At 37.4% G+C, this 23,935-nt stretch overlaps 1 protein-coding gene across 2 annotated transcripts; it reads right to left on the bottom strand.

Moving 5' to 3' along the window:
* Positions 1-599: 599 nt before the first annotated feature.
* Positions 600-22,268, bottom strand: LOC113055915 (enhancer of polycomb homolog 1-like). Of its 2 annotated transcripts, none has more exons than XM_026222299.1 (14): positions 21,902-22,268; positions 10,996-11,155; positions 9,157-9,302; positions 8,348-8,554; positions 7,973-8,121; positions 7,441-7,588; positions 6,814-6,972; positions 6,346-6,435; positions 5,174-5,322; positions 4,743-5,089; positions 3,656-3,762; positions 3,437-3,575; positions 3,012-3,351; positions 600-2,197 (listed from the first exon to the last, which is right to left on the bottom strand). In XM_026222299.1, exons 2-14 carry the CDS (start codon positions 11,093-11,095, stop codon positions 2,125-2,127), a joined length of 2,154 nt encoding a protein of 717 aa, XP_026078084.1. In that variant the 5' UTR covers positions 11,096-11,155; positions 21,902-22,268; the 3' UTR covers positions 600-2,124. The 2 variants fall into 2 exon arrangements, with proteins under 2 accessions (XP_026078084.1, XP_026078083.1); XM_026222298.1 differs by lacking the exon at positions 21,902-22,268 and adding an exon at positions 19,057-19,472.
* Positions 22,269-23,935: the final 1,667 nt, after the last annotated feature.

Here is a 23,935-nt window from a genome sequence, read left to right as displayed (position 1 = left end):
CTTCAAATGTACAAACACCGCACACCATCAATCTGAGAACGTTACGGATTTAATCTTTTCAACCGTCATGATGTCGTTCCACACAATTGCTGCAAAACTTTTATTTTGCTTTATATCTTTGATGCCTTTTGGCATAATTTTAGGAACACACTGTTATATTCAATGTTCAGTGAGACTTAAGCTATCGCCATCAGCGTTTGTTGCACACTCAATTTCTTGTAAAGTTTGTATTTTTGTTTTAAGATTTTATATGAATAAAAAAAAACACGCCAGTGCTGTCGATAGATGTCAAGTTGTATTTCCTTTAAAGCAGCCGTGCAAGACTTCATAATGTGGGTCTTTTTTTTGAAGTTCTGCAGGATGTTTAAGAAAATTAATAAAAATCAATAAACATTCATGGTGCTCAATGTTAGAAGCACCCACACCTTTCAAACTGGGTGCATTTATTTGATTAAAAAAATAATATTGTTATTAGAGATGGAATTTTTATGTCACATTGTCTTTACTGTCACTTTTAAACTTTTTAATGCATCCTTGCTAAATAAAAGTATCAATTTCTAAGAATTTCATAAATTCAGGCAATAAAAACAACTCTGTGATTCACATATAATAACCTGGGCTTTATTGTTTGATTCACGTTTGAATTGTCATATCTTTTTTCACTTATTCAATATATATATTTTTTTAGCCTCCATCCAGATCCGACTAGAAAACCCCTGGAGGAGAGTGATTCAGTTCAGTCAGTGGACTGGGCATTGGAGATCTGAGCACCGGACAAGTGTGTACCGCAGGACCGCGGTCTTGAGCCGGAGCATCCTCTTCATGGAAGAGACTGAGCAGGACATTCCCAAAGGAAGGCACAACCTTTAACTTGTAGGTTTTTTCAGGCTTTGAAGTAGTCCAGAGTCTGCTGGATCGATGCGTTTAGAGAAGAAGGCCAAGGAGATGACATTCATTTGGCATCCACCTCTTTTGATCCTTCTTGGGCTTGAATGATGTCATTAAACTGGAATGAAGACTCGGATGGGCGCTTATCAGCCATTGTGTGTGACATTTAGCAACAAAGAATGAAGTCTTCTGTTAACAAAGTGCAACAGACGCTTCACCACAAGAACTGAAAAAACCAAAATGAACAGAATGATAGAAATGAAAAACAAGATACAAAAATAACTATAATATAAAAATGGAAAAAAAAAAAAAAAACTTTCCATCGTACGAAAAAGGAACAATTTATACAAAAAGCAGCAATAAATCAACTAAAAACAAACAAAAAAAACAATAGTGCTTTGTTGACCGGAAGCCTTGGAAGCTCCCAAGTGAAGACTTCATCCCTTGTTTGTCTTTTTATTTTTGGGATGATAAAAATGGAAGCTTCCAATAACCACCTCCTTTAAATGTGCCCTTCCATTAACCCCTGAACCTAAAGGGCGTCAAACCACGACGTCACATTCCTCCCAGAAGAGGAGGGGAAATTAAATGAAATAAAACCAAAAAAAAAAAAAATAATTGCATGATTCCATTAACGTTCAATTTGATTCACAGAGTGAATCAGTCAAACTTGAAAACGGGGAAATTTAGGAGTTGCTGGCTTCCTAAAAACACCACCACAGGAAACAACAGAGGGACAAAGTGTATGAAATAAAAGATAATAACCAACATAAAAACACATAACTAATAATTGTAAACACAGCACAATAAATAGGTAGAACAGCAGGTTTCCTCACCATGCACATGACTATTCACACACACTCACGTTTACCTCAAACACTCATCCTCGTTCACTTTCATTCTCCAAGTGCAAATCATCAACTCAACAGTTCTGTATTCAAGTAGCGTATATACACAAGATGGTGGTGGGCTTTTACAAATATGTAGTTTCTGTACATCGAATATTAGCCATAATCATAATTTACACATCACTATTCTTAACAGGAAAAAAAAGAAAAAAGAAAAAAAGAAAAGAAAAACGGGAAAAAATAAAGATGTATTTTTCTGTCACATTCAGACAGTCGCTGTGGAAACCCGCTGTCCATTTGCTTCCCCGAACCCAATTGGTGCACAGCACCAGAAGACTGCACGAGAGAGAGAGAAAAAAAACAACAACAGACGCCCAGGAAGTGGTCACTACGTCACCTCCATGGCCACTGTGTTCTCTGTTATACTGTTGAGGGACTGCTTTTCCTGCTCGTGATTCTCCCTGTAAACAAACAAGAAACAGATCAATAACCCGATAAACAAACCATACAAAGTGACTAATGTACTTGCACAACTAATGCAATGTTTCACATAAGTGCAATCAAGAAAGAGCAGAAAAGCAACCACAGAACTTTAGATTTTTGTGAACACGTTTTTTTCAATTTGTAGATTTGTAATTTTTAATGAATTTTTTTTTCATTTATGGTTATTTAAATTTAAAGATCTAAATGTCACAGTTTGATGTAGGGACAAAACTACTTTTTTGGAAAATTATTGTTATAACAAATATTCACAAAATATTTGCTAAAAAATAAATACCACTTTTATTTGCTAAAAATAAATAAATTACAGGATTGTCACTGCTCGATAAATATAGAAAATGAAACATATTTGCCATTACGATTTGCTAAATATAGTAAAAAATATGCAGAAAATGCTGGACTGTTACTTTCATAATGATTTAGAAATTTTTTTTTGCACAAAACAATGAAAATATGCTTGTCACTGCTTACTAAAAAGCAAAAACAAGAAAAAAATGCTTAATTTTCACTTTGTTAAACATTTGCAAAAAAAAAGGCTATCAAATTATTTGCAAACAAAATTTTTGAAAAAAATAAAAATAAAAAACCCACCAAACTGGATTATTACAATTTGCCAAATACAATAAAAAAACTAATATTTGCATTATTATTTCCATTATAAAACAACAACAAAGATTCTGGATTGTTACTGTTTTCTAAATGTAGTAAAATTTATTTGCAAAAAATAAAAATAATAATAATAAAAAAAAAACACAACAACATGTAATTCTTTACCCAGTGTTGACTTTGGGGAGCTGGCGGTTGCTGGCGGCAGCGAGCTTCAAGGCAGCGGGTGGCACATTGCTGAGACTTCTGGGAAGGTGACGGGCATTCAGACTGGTGATAGAGGGTGTGGTGACACTGAGTCGTAGGTTGCTGTTGATCAGGACCTGAGAGGTGGAGTTGGCTGCGTTGTTACTGTGGTTGCCTGTAGGGCTGTGGACCGTGTGGGCGGAGCTTGTGTTGGAGTTGCTAGTTGAGGATAGGAAGGTGGGCGGGGCAGCGATCAATGTTGGTTGGCTAGTGAGGACCGCAGCAGAGGATGTGGCAGAGATGCTCAATCCCTTATAAACTCCTTTAAAACAAACAAAAATTAGTTGAAAAATATATTATTACAGGACGAGCAAGTGCAAAAGATTTAGCTTGTCCAGAACACAAACCTGAAGCTTGGACGACTCCGTTGACTCCGCCTCCTACGCCGTCCTCTTTGACCTTAAGGGTCAAAAGCTGGTCAGAGGTCATGAGTGCAGAAGCAGCAAACTGGGCGCTGACTGAGTCCAACGTCTTGGACACAAGAGACTGAGGACACAGCAGGAGAGTGTTACACAAGCCATCAGACTCGCAGACACGAGTGACACTTGTGTGTCTCCGTTACACACCTGACTGGAGCCGGTGTCATTGGCCTGTTGTTGTATCCGCTCCAGCTGCTGTTTCTGCATGAGGGCCAGCTGTTCTTGATGCTGCTGATACTGCTCAGCCGTGAACGCTGAAACACAAAACAGAAATATTATACTATTTATATTATAATTATATTACATACAGTCTCACAATTGCACAGCATTTCTTGTTCAATGACAGAGACTAGAAATCTTAAAAACACAAAGTTGACACTGGGTGTTATGCATCAGATATACAGAAATAATATTTCAAAGTTAGTGAAAGTCACTATACATTGATGAAATTACAAAAACATTCGTTTCGAATAGCATGCACTTATTCATTGCACGCAGGGTCTATTTTAGGGATCTTTCCATTCAAACTAGCAAAACATTCTCAAAGCATAAGAATAAACCAAATCAATATATTCTCTCAAATGTAATGTGGACCAATTTAGTTTAACAGCATTACAAAGGTTTCTCATCAAAAAGAGCACAACAAGTGAGTTTCAGCAGTGTAGATGATATTAAAAACTGGAGCTGATCACTGGACCGATACGCAAATATAAAGCTGGAGAATGTACTGCACTCTTTTTGTCATCTGAATGGGTTTCATTTAATGGTGGCGCGTTTAATGAGGTTTAATGAAACGCTGCAGCTGTGCTTCAGGTGAGCATTTGCTTCTCCTGGTTTACTGCTTTCTTTTGACAGCGACAAGCCAGCTGTCGCAAACAATTTGTCCTCATTTAAATATTTTGTAATGTAAAATTAGTCACTGGTCAAGTGTTGGCAGACATTTATAGAGCTGGGAAACTGAGAATTGGTTGCATTTAATGAAATCAAATATTTATAATCTTCTGCAAACAGCTCTGTAATATTTTTGCATCAATGTGAAAAAAATATGCACCCCTACAGAAAAGAGCACTGGCAGTGACTATCATTCCCAAGTATCGCTGCATCAAACACTAACTGAGCTTTCTCAATTATAATAACAGTCAATCATTCCATGTTTATATCCAGGCTTCATTGACACTGCTGAAATAAACATCAGCAAGCAAACAGATCCAGCACTTTGCATGCATCCACTTACCTACAGTGGGTGGTCCTGTGCCTGCGGTTCTGCCAAGCGTACCGCCGCCCCGCCCTGCGCCCCTCACACCCCCCCTAAACAAGCTCTGTGACAGTGGATCCTCTGCGCCTGATTGGCTGGTTAGTGTCCGTGGTTTAAAGTGCCTCCAGCGGCAAGCTTTGATGTTTCGGAAGATCTGCCTCAGGTCTGAATACGTGGTACGAGAGAAAGAAGAGGACGAGGAAACCGTCTGGGAAGTGGTTTCCGGATGGAGAGGAGAAGCAGGGAAGGAGAAGTTCGACTCAGAGTCCGAGTCCAGACTTTGGAATAAACCATTTAAATTGGAATAAGCCCGGTCCAGAAGTAACCTGAGGAACAGATTAAATAGGATTAAGTAAACGGGCAATACGATTAGACAGAACGAGATCGAATGATGTATGGACTTGACTCACCTGCCGCCCCGTCCCACCCGTCGCCGTGCCAACCCGACACAGCGGCGGGGAATGGTAAGGGTTGTGAGGGAGTACCGAAACTTCAGGTCACATGACCCTCCCTCTGTTCCTCCAGACCAGGGCCAGTCGCCATTGTGATCCAAACGGGGCTGCAGGAACAGACACCAAATGAGAATGTGACCGAGAAAATGGTAAATGAAGGGAAAAAGAGAAAGAGAAAAGTGATGTCGCGTTTCCCACGAAATTACCCGGAACAATTGTACCAGGAACTATTTTCCCTCCAGACCTGTTGCTTTCTGTGTTTCTACCGCGATCTAATGTACCGTGAAGATTAGGCAAATAGTCTGGTGACGTAGTTCTGTGCGTGTTTCTCAATACAAAGTACCGTATTTTTTGGACTATAAGTTGCATCTGAGTATAAGTTGCATCAGTCCAAAAATACGTCATGACGAGGAAAAAAACATAAGTCGCACTGGACTATAAGTCACATTTATTTAGAACCAAGAGAAAACATTACCGTCTACAGCCGCGAGAGAGCGCTCTATGATGCTCAGTGATAGACTACAGCAGCAAAGAGCGCCCTCTCGTGGCTGGAGACGGTAATGTTTTCTCTTAGTTCATTTCTCTCGGTTCATGTCAAATTAATTTTGATAAATAAGTCACACCTGCCTATAAGTCGCAGGACCAGCCAAACTATGAAAAAAAAAGTGTGACTTATAGTCCGGAAAATACGGTAGGCAAATTTCAGACTTGCATCCTAAGTAGTTCGAAGTTTGCGAGTTCGACTCAGGGTGTGAACTCCCGCAGACAGGGCGATGCAAGTCCTGTAATTCTGCAAACAGCAGTGTAGTTGATAACATCAGTCAGCTCGCCTTGGCTACTGCAATTTTCCTCACTGTTTATTTACAATAAGACAATATGATATAGAATACCACAGCGTCCTTTCGTTTTCATTTAAACACATTAATAGTCAAAGAAACATACCCTACATTTACAGTAATGTTAAAAGTTATAGCAGCAAAAATAGCTTCTATTAAGTGTTTTGAAACTGCTGTAATGCACATTGGGATATGCTGTGGTGTAGAACAACAGTGGAGAGGAAAGAGGAACGATTAAAGGATGTGGAACAGAGGAAGCGTAAGGTATGAGATATGTCAGAGCTGGACACCTACACTGTGATAAACACATCCTGCTTTCCGCCTGAAGGCAAATGCTCCATCAGCCTCGTTCTCTTCCTCGGCCTCTGATGACCCCGAATGTATCTGGACAACAGCAACAGGAAGTCTTTTATGCACTGATTGCATAAACAATGAAGTCTAAAGTTCACAAATTAACACTATAAAGCCAAATTAATTTAAGTATGGAGTGTGCAATTTCTATGCAATGCTTTTTTTAAGTTTTGTTTTTTAAGAAATAAATTCTATTCAGAATAAGTTACATTAAATTGTCCAAAAATGACAGTAAAGACATTCATAATGTTAAAATACCTCAGTTTCAAAGATTTTAAACACTGTTCTTTTGAAATGTATATCCAATAAAGAATCCAGAAATTAAGCCACTGACTAAACCAGTTTAGGTGCTTAAGTAATTAAACATTATGCTTTTAAATAGTGATTACATCCAGTCAAGCAAATGCTCACCTGTGAAAAGGGCTCTTCATCAGAGCTGGGGAAGTCGTATTGGTTGAGGTCTTTGGAGTTAAACAGTGAGGATCCAGTATGCAACGGGGTGGAGAGAGGCAGGATTTTGGGCTTTTTCTCGTACTTCCTCTTTGTTCTGACCACATCTGTCTTTTCAGGCTGAAAGAGAGAGATGCATGTAATTATACAAACCATATTTTTTGGAATACAAGTCACCTGAAATGTGCCGAATTATTTCAAAGCAAATTTAATGCGTGCATACAAAGCAGACACATTTGGATTGGAACACCCTGATAGTTTGTTTCACTTTAAATAAATCTGTTTAGGCTTGGCCTTTACAATAAATGACGCTTATAATGAAGGCAACTATAATTTGTTTGTTTTACACAATAAACAATAAAATGTGACTTATACATCGATGCAACATATCTGATTTTTATTTCAATCAACAATGCAATTTTGACCCAGTGTGATTCACACTGGTACATTCACAACACAGTCTGAGGGATTGATGACGTCAGTGGAAAAAGCACAGTTATTGTATATTGGCAAAATAATATTATCACGCACTGATGAACTGTGCCCAATAAGATCAATTGTGATTTCATGATGATATGATGTACCCACCTTGGTCTTGTAGTCTTTGAAGTCTACGTGGTCCTGGTGGCGGTACGTACTGCTGCTAGAGAAGGGTATTATGGGAATCTTGTAAACAGGTTTTGCCATAGCTAGTGCTTCTGCCATCACCTCTGAACCACAGTCAGGCATGGCGTTCCTGAAATCAAAGAGTAGAGATTTTCAAGGAGGATGCAACTGATCTTTACATATGTTTTTTCATACAAATTACCCAACATATCTCAGTGATTAAAGATGACAAATGAATAATGGAGTTCGGTCAGGTGGCCTTCATGAACAAACAAGGTGAACCATAATTGCTAATTTAGACATAAAAAGCCCCTTAATTAGGGTATGAAATAAAGCCTAAGCCAATTAAAATACATGAACCACTCTCATTATTCTTGAACGTGCACATAGCAAAACGCAATTGAGAATTCTAGGGTCAAGCAGGTTAGGTATGTTAAAATGCAAAGCAAAGTTAAGTTGTATTTTGTATATTCATCATAAACAGATGCAAACTGCTGAGACTGAGTCTACGTACCTCTTCTCCACAACCTCCAGTGTGAGATGAAGCAGCTCTCGTTTGCTCTTTTCTCGTTTCTTGATCATCTCCAGGATGGTGACGGCACGACTCAGGTCTCTTCTTAGTTTGAGCATCTTCTCATACGACGCCTCGTCATTCTTACGGTTCTGGGGAACCATGAATGATACCATTAGTATTTGGCCTCATAAAAATGTATTTAAATTATGTTTAAAAGGTCCAAAAGCATTGAATACAGATACATTTAAGGCTGGCAGCTCGACCTAAAGTGAGCGCGGTACAGAGTTGCTTTCATCAATCCAGGCTGTTAGAGGATCAGCATTAAAGGAATAAGACAATATCGATACGGCCATAGCTCTGACCAGAACTGCTCACCTTTCTCGTCTGCATCTTCTCAGTCCTGCGCCTGAAGGCCACATAGGGGTCACTGGTGCTGGAACCGTCCCGCTTTTCCTGCTTGATGGTTGGGATGAGGGATCCGTTTTTACACAGTTTCCTCTTCCTGCTCCAGTACTCAAACACCTCCCTGATCAGATCATCGTCCTCCTTCAGTAAAAGCTTTGCTTCCTGCAGGGTCACCAGCTGTGGTACAGAAAAAAACGAAATACGTGTGTATATATATATATATATATATAAAAAACATGCAGTTTATATTAACTGGGCTTTCTTTTTTTTCATATATATATATATATAAAATTTTGGGGTCAGTAATTTTTTTTACAATTGTTTTTGGAAAAAAGTTTATTATTGCAATTTAAAATTATAATTATATTTGAATATTTTTAAATGTAGTTTATTTCTGTGATGTAAAAGCAGAATAATCAGCATCAGTACTTTAGACTTCAGTGTCACATGACTCAGAAATCATTCTGATGCATTTTTTTTTTTTCTTTGATGAAGAATAAATGCATGAATAACCGCACATATTTGAAATGTAAATCCTTTCTAACATTATGAATATTTTTCTATTTTTCTAACTTTGAAATGGTTAATCAGCATTGGCTGACAGCAGTTCATCTTTCAGCTGCTCTAGATATCTGCATCAGTCACCAATTTAAACTAAACTCCTGGTTTGTGGGATTAAAGGATTCCGCACAGCAACCTCCTGAACTCAGAGAGGTTGGTTTAGCAGAATCACTTTTATTCAGCAGTTCTCATTGTAAGCGGTGAATCTTTTTAATAACCTGCTGTCCGCTGCCTTTCTCCAATCTGTAAATCATCTCCTCAAACTGCAGGGCCTCCACCTCCAGCCTCTTTTTCAGCTTATTCACAAAAGCCTCATCCTCCGAATCCAGATCGTAGTCTGGCTGCTCCGTATCTAGACTGAAAGCTGTGGAAAGAGAGGCAGTGGAAGTTAAACAGACTCAAAGACTCCTTTCAGTGATTCGTTTTAAGTTTAGAAGTTTGCAGCAAGTCCTCAGATCTGACAACATGGCCACTTTTCTTCATTCTTTCAAGGTTTCATCAATGCAATTTTGCTTTTAGCCTAAAACAACACAGAGAGCATGAGATGCACAGTTTGCACAGATAAATTGCAGGCAATAGGAAAAAACAGCCCGTTTCAATCTGATTGGATGGCTGCTATAGAACTTCTGAGTTATGATAAGGTTTCAGACAGGTAAAATTCCCAGTATTCCAAATACTTTTTCTGTAATTGAAGTCACAATGCTGCATGATGCAACAAAAACCAATGAGAACACATTTTATGATTAATATTCAAAGTTTTTGACTACCCACGCAGCCCACACATATTACAACACTAAGCCAGACAAAGAAACATCTAAGAGCATGACACACATCACTGTTTACTGGCACTGCATAAAAAAAAGCAAAGTAAGAATAAGATTTAAGACAATAAAAAAGATAGTTTGTCTCACTTCAGCGCATAAAAAAAACAAACAAAAAAAAATTCAAAATCTTCTGAAGGTTGTGAGTTCGAGTCCCGGGCCGGCAGGAATTGTGGGTGGGGGGAGTGCATGTACAGTTCTCTCTCCACCTTCAATACCACGACTTAGGTGCCCTTGAGCAAGGCATCGAACCCCCAACTGCTCCCCGGGCGGCGCAGCATAAATGGCTACACACTGCTCCGGGTGTGTGTTCACAGTGTGTGTGTGTGTGTGTTCACTGCTCTGTGTGTGTGCACTTTGGATGGGTTAAATGCAGAGCACAAATTCTGAGTATGGGTCACCATACTTGGCTGAATGTCACGTCACTTTCACCTTCACCTTCACTTTCAAACACCCTAACACACATTAATACCAGTTAACACAAAATAAACATAAGTCACGACTAAACGCCTGAAGGCAAGTTAAAAGAAACAGTACAACTTCATAATAACCTGATAATCACTGATGAAATGAATGTGCATGATTTAAATCAAGAACATTAAAAACAGCGCGTTATCTAGCTTAGTGAAAAAGTTTATCTGGGGTGACTAAGGTTTTGTTTTCTCCAGCATCAATATTCTCGCATTAAGCCACTAAAGCAAAAACATGGAACAAGATCACGATATTCAAGTCTCTAACCTCAACCGAGAAATAGAGACTGACTCATCGATATTTAGCAATTCCACTGTAATGTGAACAAAAACTATTTTTAAAATAAATGATGCAGAATATAGTTACATATAGTAATATATAGTAAGAAATATTTACGCCTGTAAATGTTCTCAAATCACCTGCTGCTGGCAGATGATGTTTAAAAAGATACACAGAATGGTCCATGCATTCAAATAAACAACTTGAAGGAAAGGGGCATTCTGGGGACATTTCACCAAGCAGACAAAGTGAAAGCCCCCAAACGTACAGGACATAGCAGATGGTGCAGCATGCAATCCAGAAACACTCACGAAGAACAAAACACAACACAAAACACCTGCTGTTCAGGAATTGGTGGACAGATGTCAGTAACAAAGGCTACAACCACTTTCATTCAAACACTGCAATACCTGTTCCCCATTACAATCCTACATAAAACACTTCTTCATTAAAGAAAAACTCCTTCAATAGGATCTGTGCACTCACGCTGTATGTGAATGAGCTGCTTTGGCATCTTGAAGTCTCCGGGGTAGAGCGAGTCATAGTAGGTGATGTTGCTCTCGGCCTCTGGGACGGGAATCACCATGTTATCCCTCTTCTCTCCGTACACCTGATGGGCGGAAATCGCCCTCTGAAGGTGGTGTTCCTAGGGCAGCCATAAAGAAAGCGACACAAGTATGAATCATGCTGAACCACAAAAAGTGAGCCTTAAAGGGACAGTAGACCCCGAAATGAAAGTCTTGTCATTTACTCACCCTCAAGCTGTTTCAAACCCTTAATGAGTTTCTTTCTTCTGCTGAACACAAAATATATTTTAAAGAATGTTGGGAAACAAACAGTTGCCGGTAGCAGTTTATATCCATAGTATGGAAAATATACTATGCTAGTCAATGGCTACCAGCAACTGTTTGGTTACCAGTATTCTTCAAAATATATATTGTGCATCACAGAAGATAGATAGATAGAGGTTTGGAACAATTTTCATTTCTGGGTGAACCATCCATTTAAAATATATACAAGCTACTATTTTGTTGCATTATGTAAATTACCATTGGAAAGTCTGATTCATTTAGCGAATAAACTTGAAATTGCGTAATACAAAAAAACTGAGAAAAATAAATGAAAGGAACAACGATATTTAGGTCAAATATCATCAAAATTTTGCGATATTCTAAACTGTTGTTTATGAACACTTTGGATTTTATCCATTCATACATATTCCAAACCGCTTTATCCTCAAATGCATCCAGTGACTCATTAAAAGATTCAAATCAAAAGAACAAAATTGCTTGCAAATTGAAAGTTATTATTGTTTATGAATTGCGAAACACCAGACATTCAGGCCATTTGCAAGATATATACCAAACACTTGACAACCTGCAGAAGAAGCTCAGGATATAGTTTAAAACATCAATGTTTTTATTGTCCTCATGACTGTAACTTGATTGCAAACAATGGATGGCATCATTTTTTCCACGAAGATGATAAAAACATGCTGCAATGACCTGCCTAGGCATTTTTTTCCCAGAAGTCCAATTTCCACAATAACCAGTGTTGAAGAGGCAATGTAATGGTCCCTCAATAAAGCCAATTTTGCCTTTGAGCCATTCACTTGATCATTACATCAATAACTACAGTGCATTCAGAACTACACAATACATTCGTTTTCATCCTTTATCTCCTCTGTTAATCTGCAGTATAGAGATCAGACCACAATACAGATGAGCTGCGGTTTCAGAGAAAACACAGAAACCATTTTAATGCGATGACCTGAACCGGTTTCAAAAAACCTCCCCAAATCAGTAGACAGTGTAAACAGGCTGCACGAAACAAAATAAACCTACTTTTAAAGACATAAATGAGTGCAGCGTCCAAAAATACACCATGCTGGGAAATGAAAAGCCTGAAAACAGCATAAAGAGCAATTGAACTCAAAAAGTTCAAATCATTCGTCCAGTTCAGCTGACGTCATGCATCCTAGGAGCTCATCTGAAACGATGGCACTTGGCGTAAGGAAATTAAAAACATTACACATGATAGCCTGAAAGCATTTCACCAGAGGACCTCGAAGAAACTCAGGAGATAAAAGTCGGTGATGTAATAGCAGTAATAAAGCAGAAAAAGAGCTCTCCATTTACTTTAACACAAACATTGTGTTTTCGTTAGAAACTAACTTTCAATAGTTCATTAGAGCCCAAACGTGCGCTCTCTCTCTCTCTCTCTCTCACACACACACACACACACCTAGTCTTAAATGGCTCAGCTGCAAACCCTCACTGAAAGCTCTTACGCAAGGAGGCAATTATCAGCAGACAAAAGCCAGACTTCCTTTGGCACAGTCCTCTGAATAACCTTCAGATTGCAAATGCTCCCCCCGCCGAAGGTGACCCCATCACTGACCTCAGAGGATCATAATTACAAACAGATGAAGGGAGAGAAAACAAACACACACCCACACAAAAAAAAGCTCTGAAAGAAAAACAACCACATCTAAGTCTCTCCAGAATAAAAAAATTAGACTATCGTATTTTTTTACCTCTAACATTTTTTATTATTTTAATAAAATCACACATTTTTTGTGTCTCAACGTACACAATTTGTTAAACTACTGAAATATTAACTTCGATTCAGTAGAAAGATTTGGGAATATCGATCTTAGATTTGTTTTGACAAAAGTATCAAAAAAAGTTAAAACAGTAGCACATTATTAAAAAAGCGAGCGTTCATTCAAAAGCGATTTCAATGCCCCGTAATTAATAGTGGCTTCCCGATGCCCATAATTTATATGGCTACAGTATACCTATACCCAACAATAAAATTGGGACAGAAAGAACTGAAATATACTATTTCCTCCCGTCTCGTATTTATTCCCTTTAGGGGTTCTGTAGAACACGTTATTCCTTTGCTGTGCCTCATTATTCGGTGATTTTAATCTTTTAGTCTACTGTGTAATGACATTGGAGCTTCTCAACCACTCCAGCAACAGACGCAACCCGGAAAAACTATCAGCATGAATTTTAGCTGACAGCCGATAGTTCCAGAAATAAACTATCGGTGCCAATTATGGCAAAACAGATACACTGGTCGACCTCTAAACCAGAAGTCCAAGCATGCAACTCAATACACTTTTTTTTAAATAATATCGTAGTATAATCTCAAGAATCTCTCTTCTGACTGACGCATCACTACGACAGCATGGTACATATCACACCCCTCAGTCTCAACTTCATTACTTCTAAAGACCCACAACTCCGCGTAAAGCTCAAATTCACAAGCCCTGGATAAATCATCAGATATATGGAGCGTCTGTTGATCTAGCTGATCCAAAGGACATGCACAAGAATTTGTCCAAAGCAACTTCTAGAACACTTATTACAGGGATGATCTCCCTAGAGCAACCCCGAGGTTGTTGCTGCATTCATAACACATTTTACTTCCATGATGTAACAGATTTCAGAAGGAAACAAGTTACTCAATAAAATAAAAAATAAAGCTCTTGAGCATGAGGATATGTTATTTTGGATGTAGTCTAGCTAAGAAAAAAAAAAAAAAAACTCAATTTGCTCCAAATCAACCCCTTTCAGTAGGGCTGTGCCAAAAAAAAAAAAAAAAAAAATCGAATGCGATTTCATGCGCATCTCGTCAGTAAAGGCATTCCTGTGATAAGAAATACATCTCCAGCATGTGTGTTCAGATCAGGGTTGCCAGGTTTTCAAAACAAATCCTTGCTTCTCAAAATTAGTCCAAAACTAGCCCAATTGCATTTCCAGGAGGTTCCCCGATGAAATATTGAGTCCCGGGGTTAAAATACACATTTTTTGGCAGGATTGCCTTGGTAAAATTCGCATTTTAGGAGCTAAACATCATGTTATTTGTATTGGGGTCGCTTCAACCCGCGGACATGAAAAGCAACCGAGGACTATGCATTGCTAAGAACTTAATCTGGACAACTTTAAAGGCGACTTTCTCAATATTTTCATAATTTTTTTTCACCCTCAAGATTCCAGATTTTCAAATAGTTTTATCTTTGCCATATAGTGTCAAATCCTAACAAACCATTAATCAATGGAAAACATTTATTCAGCTGATCTAAAAATCTCAATTTAAATCATTTTTCTTCTGGATTTGTGGTCCAGGGTCACATATATATGCATTGTAGAGGCATATACACTACTGTCCAAAAACCTGGGGTCAGTAATACTTAAAACATTTTTTTTGGAGAAATTATGTAGGCTATTTGTCCATTCAAGCACAAGAATGTGCACTGTACAGACAGAACAGCCCGTGAGGACTGAATATAGTCGATTGGCTTGAATGCTTTCAAATCATTTTGAATTTTTAAATAAGACTTAAAAACACATACAAATGAAAAACTTTCATGATGATGCAGCAGTGACAAATTGCTCAACTGTCCCGAGCATCTTTCTCGCTGCACACGGGCCATCAGACAGTCCTTATTGTCCCCTGAAGGGTCAAAGCACTGAATTAAAATGATCCAATTGCAAGAAATAATCAATTAACAGTTGGCTGTTCCCCTCAAGCCAGAGCTGAAAGCTTCATTACCACACACCATCAAAAGCCATATCGTTTATCGCTCTCACATCAAACTGCATTAGAAACAATCTCTTTCCTTATCAGCTAATATTCCCACTGCTATTTGGAGATATGCTGATCCGACAGAACATGCCAAGTCATTTACACAGTCCTGGTCTGTCCGTCCAAGAACAGGAGGGAAAAAAAACAGGTCAAACTTGTCTGGAATGCTGCCATGACCTCTAGGCTAGACTATACTCTGGAATGTCATTGGAAGGAGGAAACTGTCATGTCTGGGAAAACCGGCTTGACGTATTTGCCAAAGATCACACATGACTGCCATAAAGACCCTATATAGGTTACTATTACTTAATAGTGTAGACAATAACCATGCATTGCATAAAGAAGATGATGCACCGTGCTCAACAACGGTGATGAAGACGAATGTGAATAAAAATAAATTGGTCACATAATTGTTGCAATTCCTTTTTTTGCTATTATAGGCACTTACTTAGTTACTTTAATTCTTAAAGGAATAGCTCAGTTTAAAAATTTTATTCTGTCATTATTTTCTCACCCTCAAGTTATTACAAACCTTTAAGATACTATGAAGAACATTGGCAAACGAACAGTTAACCGTAGCCACTGTCTTTCATACGTTCAAGGTTTATTTTCAAACATTCCAATGTTCGCTCAAACCGGTAGATTTAGCACAAACTCAACTGTAGCGGTCTGTTGCTTTTAGTCGTCAGAAAATATATTTAATGCTACAATAATTACGTCACTGTGCCATCCTGGTTATGACTGACACAATTTGTTGATAAAAGCACATTGATATGATCTCCGAACAAGGTCAATGTGCAGTCGAGACATCAGCAACATCCTCAGAAAACCCAGTTAAAACAAACAGAAGCCAGATGAAGATCTAGCAGTAGCCTGCAGACTAGATTTAATTAACAAATGTTTGTTGACAAAGTGGGAGGAATTTGTGGCTTTCACTACGGTTTCATGTGACAAGAAATTTGTCAGTGAAGATAAAATGACATCTACCAGCAAGAGAGTGTCTAAAAACACATTAAGAAAACTAGAGACAAACTCAAAATAATGACAACGCCAAATGAAATTCCGAGAGATCTGTGACCTTCTACTGTAATACTACGTTCATTAACAGTGTGGCAGCCCTTGAAATGTTTGATTCACTTCAATAAACATGTCAGGTAGCATCACTGAGATCTGTTCATCAATATAAACAATATTGGCATCACATCTTAGAATTACAAACAGACAGAATAAAAAAAAAAAAACAGTGTCAGACGAGGAGTAAAGTTTGATGACTCAATGAACACGACCGGGATGCTTACATAGTAGTGTGATGTAAAAATAAAAAGCAGCATAATAATGATTCATATAATAATAAAATATTAATCAAACTTCATTTTAAAAGTACCTACCAAAACTTTGGAAACATTGCAATTATTAATGATTCTGAAATAAATCTCTTCTGCTCAAAAATTAAAAACAGTAATATTGTGAAATCTTATTGCAAAATACATATTAAAAAAAAAGGTTTCTATTTTTATTTACTATAAAATTAAACGTATTTCTGTAGTAAAAGGCTGACTTTTCAGCATTATTAAAGGGTCACATGATCCTTCAGACATCATTACGGTTTGATTTGATGCTCAAGAAACATTTCTGATTATTATCAATGTTGAAAACAGACGTGCTGCTTCACACTTTGTGTGAAAATGGTGATTCATTTCATTTTTCAGGATTCTTTGATTAGCTTAATGAACAGCATATTTGCATTTATCAAATATATTACATTTATTAATGCATTTTATAGAAATATTTTTAAACATTTTAAATGTCTTCACTTACTATCACTGAATAAAATTTAATTTCGCTCTCTTTTAAATCTTACCACGAATGTTTGATTGTATCATTGTTTCCACAAAAATGTTAAGCAAATCAGAATATTAGGATGATTTCTGAAGGATCATGTGACTGAAGCCTGGAGTAATGCAAAAAAAATGTACCTTTAATTTTTTTTTTTTTTTTAAGTAATCAAATAGAAAACGGTTAATTAATTCAATTTAAGTTGTAATGTTTTTACAATATTAACTTTTTTACTGTATATCTGATCAAACAAATGCAGCATTAGTTAACATAAAAAGTTACAAATCAAACATCTTTTATACTCTTGAACAGTAAAAAATGCATTTATATTAACATAACTTTTAAAATCTCAAAGCAACATTTTGATGCTTAAGTGAATTTTTGGCCCCATTTAAAAGCCATTTTGCTTAAAATGTTGTTTTAACTAGAAGCTGTAACTAAATACAAACTATTTGCTTGGTAAAAAGCTGAAAGCGCAGCATATCAGTGCACGTGCTAATTACAAAAAAAGCACAATCATAGAGTAATTTATGGACACAGAGAGTTCCCGCTGTTCAGAAAGGATGTCCTGCACTTAATTTCTCCTCTCAGCATCCATTTTTAAATCCACTAACATGGTTGGTCTGACATACAAACGAGAAGTAAAGATATCGGGGGAAATACAAAAATAAAAGCCACAAGACTGAACAGTATGCAATATATTCTGAAAGGTTGTGTCAGTGCTTGAAAAAAAGATCCATGGGGAATAAAACGCATGAACAGCTAAAGAACTAAACGGACAGTAAATGAGTCTAATCCAGCCATTACAGATGACAAAACGCTTGACCACTGGGAGAAAACCACTCCAGCACAACTTACAAACAAACCATACATCAGTTTAAACCAGTTAACCACACCAGTCATTTACTGTCGGAGAACATATGAACAAATTAGGTCTTAAAACAAACATGAAATGTTAAGTGACATGACACACGTCCTGCAGTCATCCGACAGCCTTGTGCTGCCAGCAATTTATAACATAAACACACCAAAACGATTTGGTTTTCCAGTAGCTTATCCAAGAACAACCGAGACAGAGGTCACTCGGACCACCAGTATTTAGGCTACAGGTTTGCCAGAAGAGAAAGGCAGATAAAAGTGCGGGGCAGAAGAGTTTATCCAATGTTATTCTACACCAGAGTGGTCTTATCACAGCTTTTACAAAATAACGCCAAGTAATACCCCAACTGATATTTAGACAGAAACTACGATAACACTTAAAAACCTGTCTGCTCTCCAAATGAGAGACACGGGAGTGAAAAGACCCTTGACCGCCTTAAAAACATTTATTTTAACGTTTGAAAAATGCAAAGTGTTAAAATATACAAGTGTGTTTTATTTTGATTCAAGGATCAAGAATATTGGCTTATTCTGGTTGAGGAAATCAAGTTAGTGTTTACATAACACTAATATAACTGAAATGACTAAACTGTGAATTAACAAGAATGTTGTTGTGCATGGAAACGCGGTCAGCTTGGTCACCATTCACTTTCATTAACCTTACATGAAAAAAAATATATAATAAAATAAAAACACATTCAAGTGAATGGTAAACAAGGTTGTCAAGACTGAACATTCTCCGTCTGGAATCCCCACAAAAGCAACGTCGGTCACATTGGAATGGAACAACATGACAATGAGTAAATGACAAAATTAACATTTTGAGGCAAACTATTCCTTTTAAGTATGTTGTGATATTTCCATGTTTCCCGTGACCGCGTGATTTCCCGCCCTCTGCCTGCCGTTTGCCGCCACTGCAGGGAGAAAGACCAACAAAATGTCGTCGCCGAGTCCGCGATCACATGACTCCTTTTGTGTTTTGCTGCACGATTTGGGTCGGAACGGATTGACAAACCCAGACTTTCACACCATAAACAGCCATCAAATAAATCCAACTGTATATACCAGACATTGAACTAGGTGCACACTGCAAAACGGGCCAAAAATACCGTGTAAAACCCTTCACGCAATCGGCCATTTTGTTACATCCAAAGCTGCGCAGATTGACAGTAAAAACAAAACAAAAAAACAAATCTGTATCGCACAAAATCGGCGGTTGAATGGTAAAAATCGTACCGATTCCTCGTCCTTCTCCATGCCGGTTGGCATCTGCGGCACGGTGCGGTTGATGGACGCATACTCGTGCAGGTCTGGCAGATCCTCGCAGCGGAACACGGGCAGCGGTTTGAGAGCGTCCAGCGCCCGCGACCTGAACGACAGTTTACTCATCTTACTCTATAAATCTATCCGATCCCCTCACAATCACCCATAAAACCGCCAAGGATTTCATGGAGGAGGGTGGATGGAGTTGGAGACTTAAAAAAAAAAAAAAAAAAAAAAAAAAAGATGGAATAGAAGAGCTTCCAGCGAGGAAAAAGAGGCGGGTGTGTGTGTGTGTGTTTTCTCTCGCTGCCTCAGTGCGCCATTCTGAACATGGCGGACATTAAAAACTCCTCAGACGATCCGCGTTCTTCCCTCCTCCCTCACAAACGCCAGCGAACGCGGTCACGAAACATGCGCGAGCGCACATACACACGCCTACATAAAGATAACTTTTCCGCGAAAACATTTAAATCGTTTCAGCCCCCCCCCCCCAAAAAAAAAGTTATATCGTACCTGCAAAATATATCAGATCAACAATAAATGCAAATAACGCACAAGACAGCACATAACTCAAAGTGCATTTTAAATGTGAGAATCAGACACTGGGCGTTAGATTTAAAGTTCACTGATTTTATTAGTTGTTTTTTTTTGTGTGCCAAAATCACTAAATATTATTTACAAAAATAACGACAATGAATGCAATAATGAGCTTATATGAGATAACAGATGTATATTGATTTTGTGTAATGAGATAGGCTAATGAAAATCTGACAGCTTCAGGCCACTTAAATGTCTAAAAAATAGACTAAATCACAACATCTCTACAATGAAATGTTATATGAAAATGTCAAAACATTTAGCCACTCATTATAAATATTTATGAATACTTTTTTCTACATTTTAGTGGCATAAATAACTTCATGCACAGTGCATGTTGTCCATTAATATTACAATCAAGACACAAAGAGGTCCTTTCAGACTCGTGTGTTTGGAGACGGCGCCCCCTTTTGATCAAATCCAGATACACCAATGAAATACATTTGCCTTGTGCACTACAAGCGGTACAAAAATGTAATTCACAGCTCATGAAGTTGCCCTGTCCGAAAACAAGTCACCACACTAAATAAATGTAAAGTCACAAACAGCCACATTGGTGGTGTAATGCAAGGAATGAACTCACGTCACAGATTTATGTCTGCATTCCTTTCTACAATGACATTGTAATTTCAACAAACACACTACGATTGATTGCACAAGAATTAAACAATTAACCCAGTCGATGATCGCATCCTGTTGACTACAGTTCTTCAGTTTAAGTCATTAACCTTCGACCTACACAGATGTCAGAATGTGAGAAATAGAGAAGTGAAACTAGGTGTGTATCAGACACACACACACACATACACACACAAACAGACCAAAATGGTCAATAGATATAGATTATATATAAATATATCAATAACATATTTGAATTTAAATAAAATGTAAAAAAAAAATAATAATAATAATATCAAGACAGTATTTCCCATGACTATGCCGCTATCATAACCCTCAGCTGCATTTTTTTTTTCAAATGCTAGTCATAAAACTACGGGATAATGTCACACTTTTTGCGCACCTCAGAAAACATTGACATTATAAACATAAACTGCTTCTGAGCAGGAAGAGGACTTGAAACTGAGAAGCAGTTTGAAAAGCAGGTCACTCGAAAGGCCAAGCTGTCTTTTTCATTGGCTTTGAGAAAGATAACAGCCAAGAGGGAAACAAATACCTTGGTTTATTTATGGTTTAATAGCTTGTTATTTAAACCATAACATCACAATAAAACCTACCATAAAAAGATCACCCAAACCTTATAGTTTAAGAGTTGGTCTGCAAAACTCACAAGTCACAACAATGGAAGCAGACAGGTTTATAGAGATTGTGACCTTCAGTAGTGCACATCATCGGGGGCTTCGTCAATTAAGTTATAATATTTTAATTTCAAGATCACAGGATGATTTGTTAGACAAGGTGGAGAGATCATACTTAAAGCCTCAACTACAATCCAGACCATATGTCTATTAAACACTGATATATTGTGAGGAATACACAGATCTCCAAACAATGCACAATTAAAGCATGTAACACTACACCTCTTTTTCTGCAAGTCTTCTGTAGCTTATAACCTAGCACGTCCTCAACAGATTCTGAAAAACACAAATGCATTTTAAATGGGTTTACTAGTTTTTTTTGTTTTGTTTTTTTTAACTGGTCTCTCAGTCTGGCCTAGCCAAACCTTTAAAAACCAGTCAACACATCAGTTTAAACAGGCTGGGAGACCAAGTAAGACCAGTAAACCGTTTAAGCTATTTCTTAAAGCAGGAATACATACACATATATACACACACACATATATATATATATATATATATATATATATACACACATTTGTGCTCAACTCCAGAGGATCCAACAGGGTTAGAAAAAAAAAAAAAAAAAAAACTGGCACCAATTCAAGAACAGTCCTTATTTAAACAGCTCCAAATTTAACAGTAATGCAATCGGTTTAATGAGGTCAAGCAGAGGGCGGTGTGTTGTCTTCAGTCTATTGCTGAACATTTTCCTGTCCATTTGTTACATAAAACTGAATATTTCATACAAAGAGACACAATAGGCCACTGGATCTGCCAGGTTATCTCAATTTCAATAGATCTTGACCAAACCAGGAACAACATAATCTGACATAAGGCTGAATCTAATAAAGCTTCAATCTAACAATAATTTAAAAAGAAAGTTGTGTATAAAAGCATTGGTGGAAGAGAGTAACGTAACTCACCCGTTTTTCCACCACCAGGGTGATGGTGACAGTTCATAAAACATGTCAAGACCAGATTCCCAAAACCACTCGAGGGAGTTGTGGGGGAAAAGAGGACATACAGCAAAAGCATGTCCAGCTCTACAGTCATCATCACTGGAATGAGATCTGGATCATAACTGCCGCAGAAAATCCGTCTTCATAAACCAGATGATCATATGATGATAATCCGCGCGAAAAAATCCCAGACGGGCGCCGCGCGCGCGCATACACTGCGCTTCCACTTTGAATTAATCTGAGCGCGAGACTCTTTCTTGACAGAAGTAGCGACCAAACGTTTGTTTTACGACGAGGTCCAGCTCCCACAGTCCTTGAAAAGATCTGGTTGGACCACTAAAGGGTTAATACATTCTGCGTCTTCATTGGTTGGAGAGAGACACCGATCACCTGTGGAGAGACGCGCGGTTGGTCGAGCGCTGAAAGAGGGCCGGAAGAAGAGAGGCAAACTTAACAGAGAGAAACAGTTACATAATCTATAACCTAATGATATAAAGTACTAAATCATTTCTTTCTTTCTTTCTTTCTTTCTTTCTTTCTTTCTTTCTTTTTCTTTCTTTCTTTCTTTCTTTCTTTCTTTCTTTCTTTCTTAAAAAACTAACATGAACAGGGACATTTTAATTAACTAACATTACCAAAGATATATTATAATGTGTAATATGTAATATATATATTGTTCATTGTTAGTTAATATTGTAATGCGTTACCAAAACATTTACTCTACATACTCCTTAAAAAAACACACACACATATATATATATATATATATATATATATATATATATATATATATATATATATATATATATATATATATATATATATATAAAAGCATTGGTGGAAGAGAGTAACGTATATATATATATATATATATATATATATATATATATATATATATATATATATATATATATATATATATCATAAATTTAAATACAAACTTGCAAGATCATTGTTCTCTGGTTTTGGTAGTCACATGACAGCAAATAAAAATATTTAATACCTTTTAGTGTTTTATTTTGATTGTTTCTGTTTTTGCAACATGCCCTGCCAATAAAGGAAACTGTGTTCTTTATTAGAATATATATATAAATATGCAGAGCTTAATAAAACTACTCATGCTCACAGTAAAATAATGTAGTCTTAGAACAAGAATGAGTGAACTGCAATATAATATGAGCCCATAAAGGACTTGTCTCAACATGTAGTCCAAACATTTACTTGTCACACCCACAAAGCTGACAGGAAATGCTCTATAACAGTCTTCAATCCAATGTTACATGTTTGTCTCAGTCTACACGGTGTGAAATTCTAATGTTTAAGAGGTATGAGTTGTTTAGGTCATCTTGAAATTGTGTTTTCACAGAATCATGAAGCAGAAATAATCGTCTGACTCTAGATTTACATGCAATCTTGTGCTGTGGGTTCAGGAAGTGAGAGTAACAAAGCGATACACACTGAGGTGCAAAATTCACACTGATAAATGGGGTCCATTGTGATTTCATGTTGCAGCTCAAGATTGCCTTCAGTTTGTCCAAGAAATAGTGCAGAATCTTAAATGCTTCTTTATTTCAAGTGTCATTTCTTTATTTAAATGTATTAGTGTGATACGTCCTCTTTTAAGTCCTGGCCAGGATTTCTAAATGGCCTAAAACGTCCTTGATTTGGCCTTGATCTTTCCAGCCATTATACCTTCAGCAGGTAGGAAAGCAAAGCTAAAACCCGGACGTTTTAGGCAATTTACAAATCCTGGTCAGGACCTATCTGGAGAAAAAAATGAGGACGTACGGTCACCACAAATTTATTTAAATACCTAAAATCCTTAAATATGAGACATTACAGTAAACTAGGTTGTGAAATTCGTATGTGATGTGCTTTGAATGTTGCAATTTAAATGATTTACATTTTTTATTTAAACTTTTTCTGGGCTTAAAAGCAGCAGCCAGCAGTATATGTGCATGTAGATAGTAGAGCAGTGTTTGTCTGACTGTAATGCAG

This window comes from Carassius auratus, chromosome 37 (assembly GCF_003368295.1).
Source record: "Carassius auratus strain Wakin chromosome 37, ASM336829v1, whole genome shotgun sequence".
NCBI lineage: Eukaryota > Metazoa > Chordata > Actinopteri > Cypriniformes > Cyprinidae > Carassius > Carassius auratus.
Note: the sequence above shows the minus strand (reverse complement) of the source record. Positions and strands in the feature narration are given on the sequence as shown.

What these genes read in the sequence shown, in the direction of transcription:
- LOC113055915 (XM_026222298.1), bottom strand. Translation starts at nt 19,209, where the DNA reads ATGAGTAAACTGTCGTTCAGGTCGCGGGCGCTGGACGCTCTCAAACCG. An exon ending in GCAGCTCATTCACATACAGC is followed by an intron (nt 9,303 to 10,995) that starts GTGAGTGCACAG and finishes CTCTTTCCACAG; the next exon opens with CTTTCAGTCTAGATACGGAG. An exon ending in TCAAAGACTACAAGACCAAG is followed by an intron (nt 6,973 to 7,440) that starts GTGGGTACATCA and finishes TCTCTCTTTCAG; the next exon opens with CCTGAAAAGACAGATGTGGT.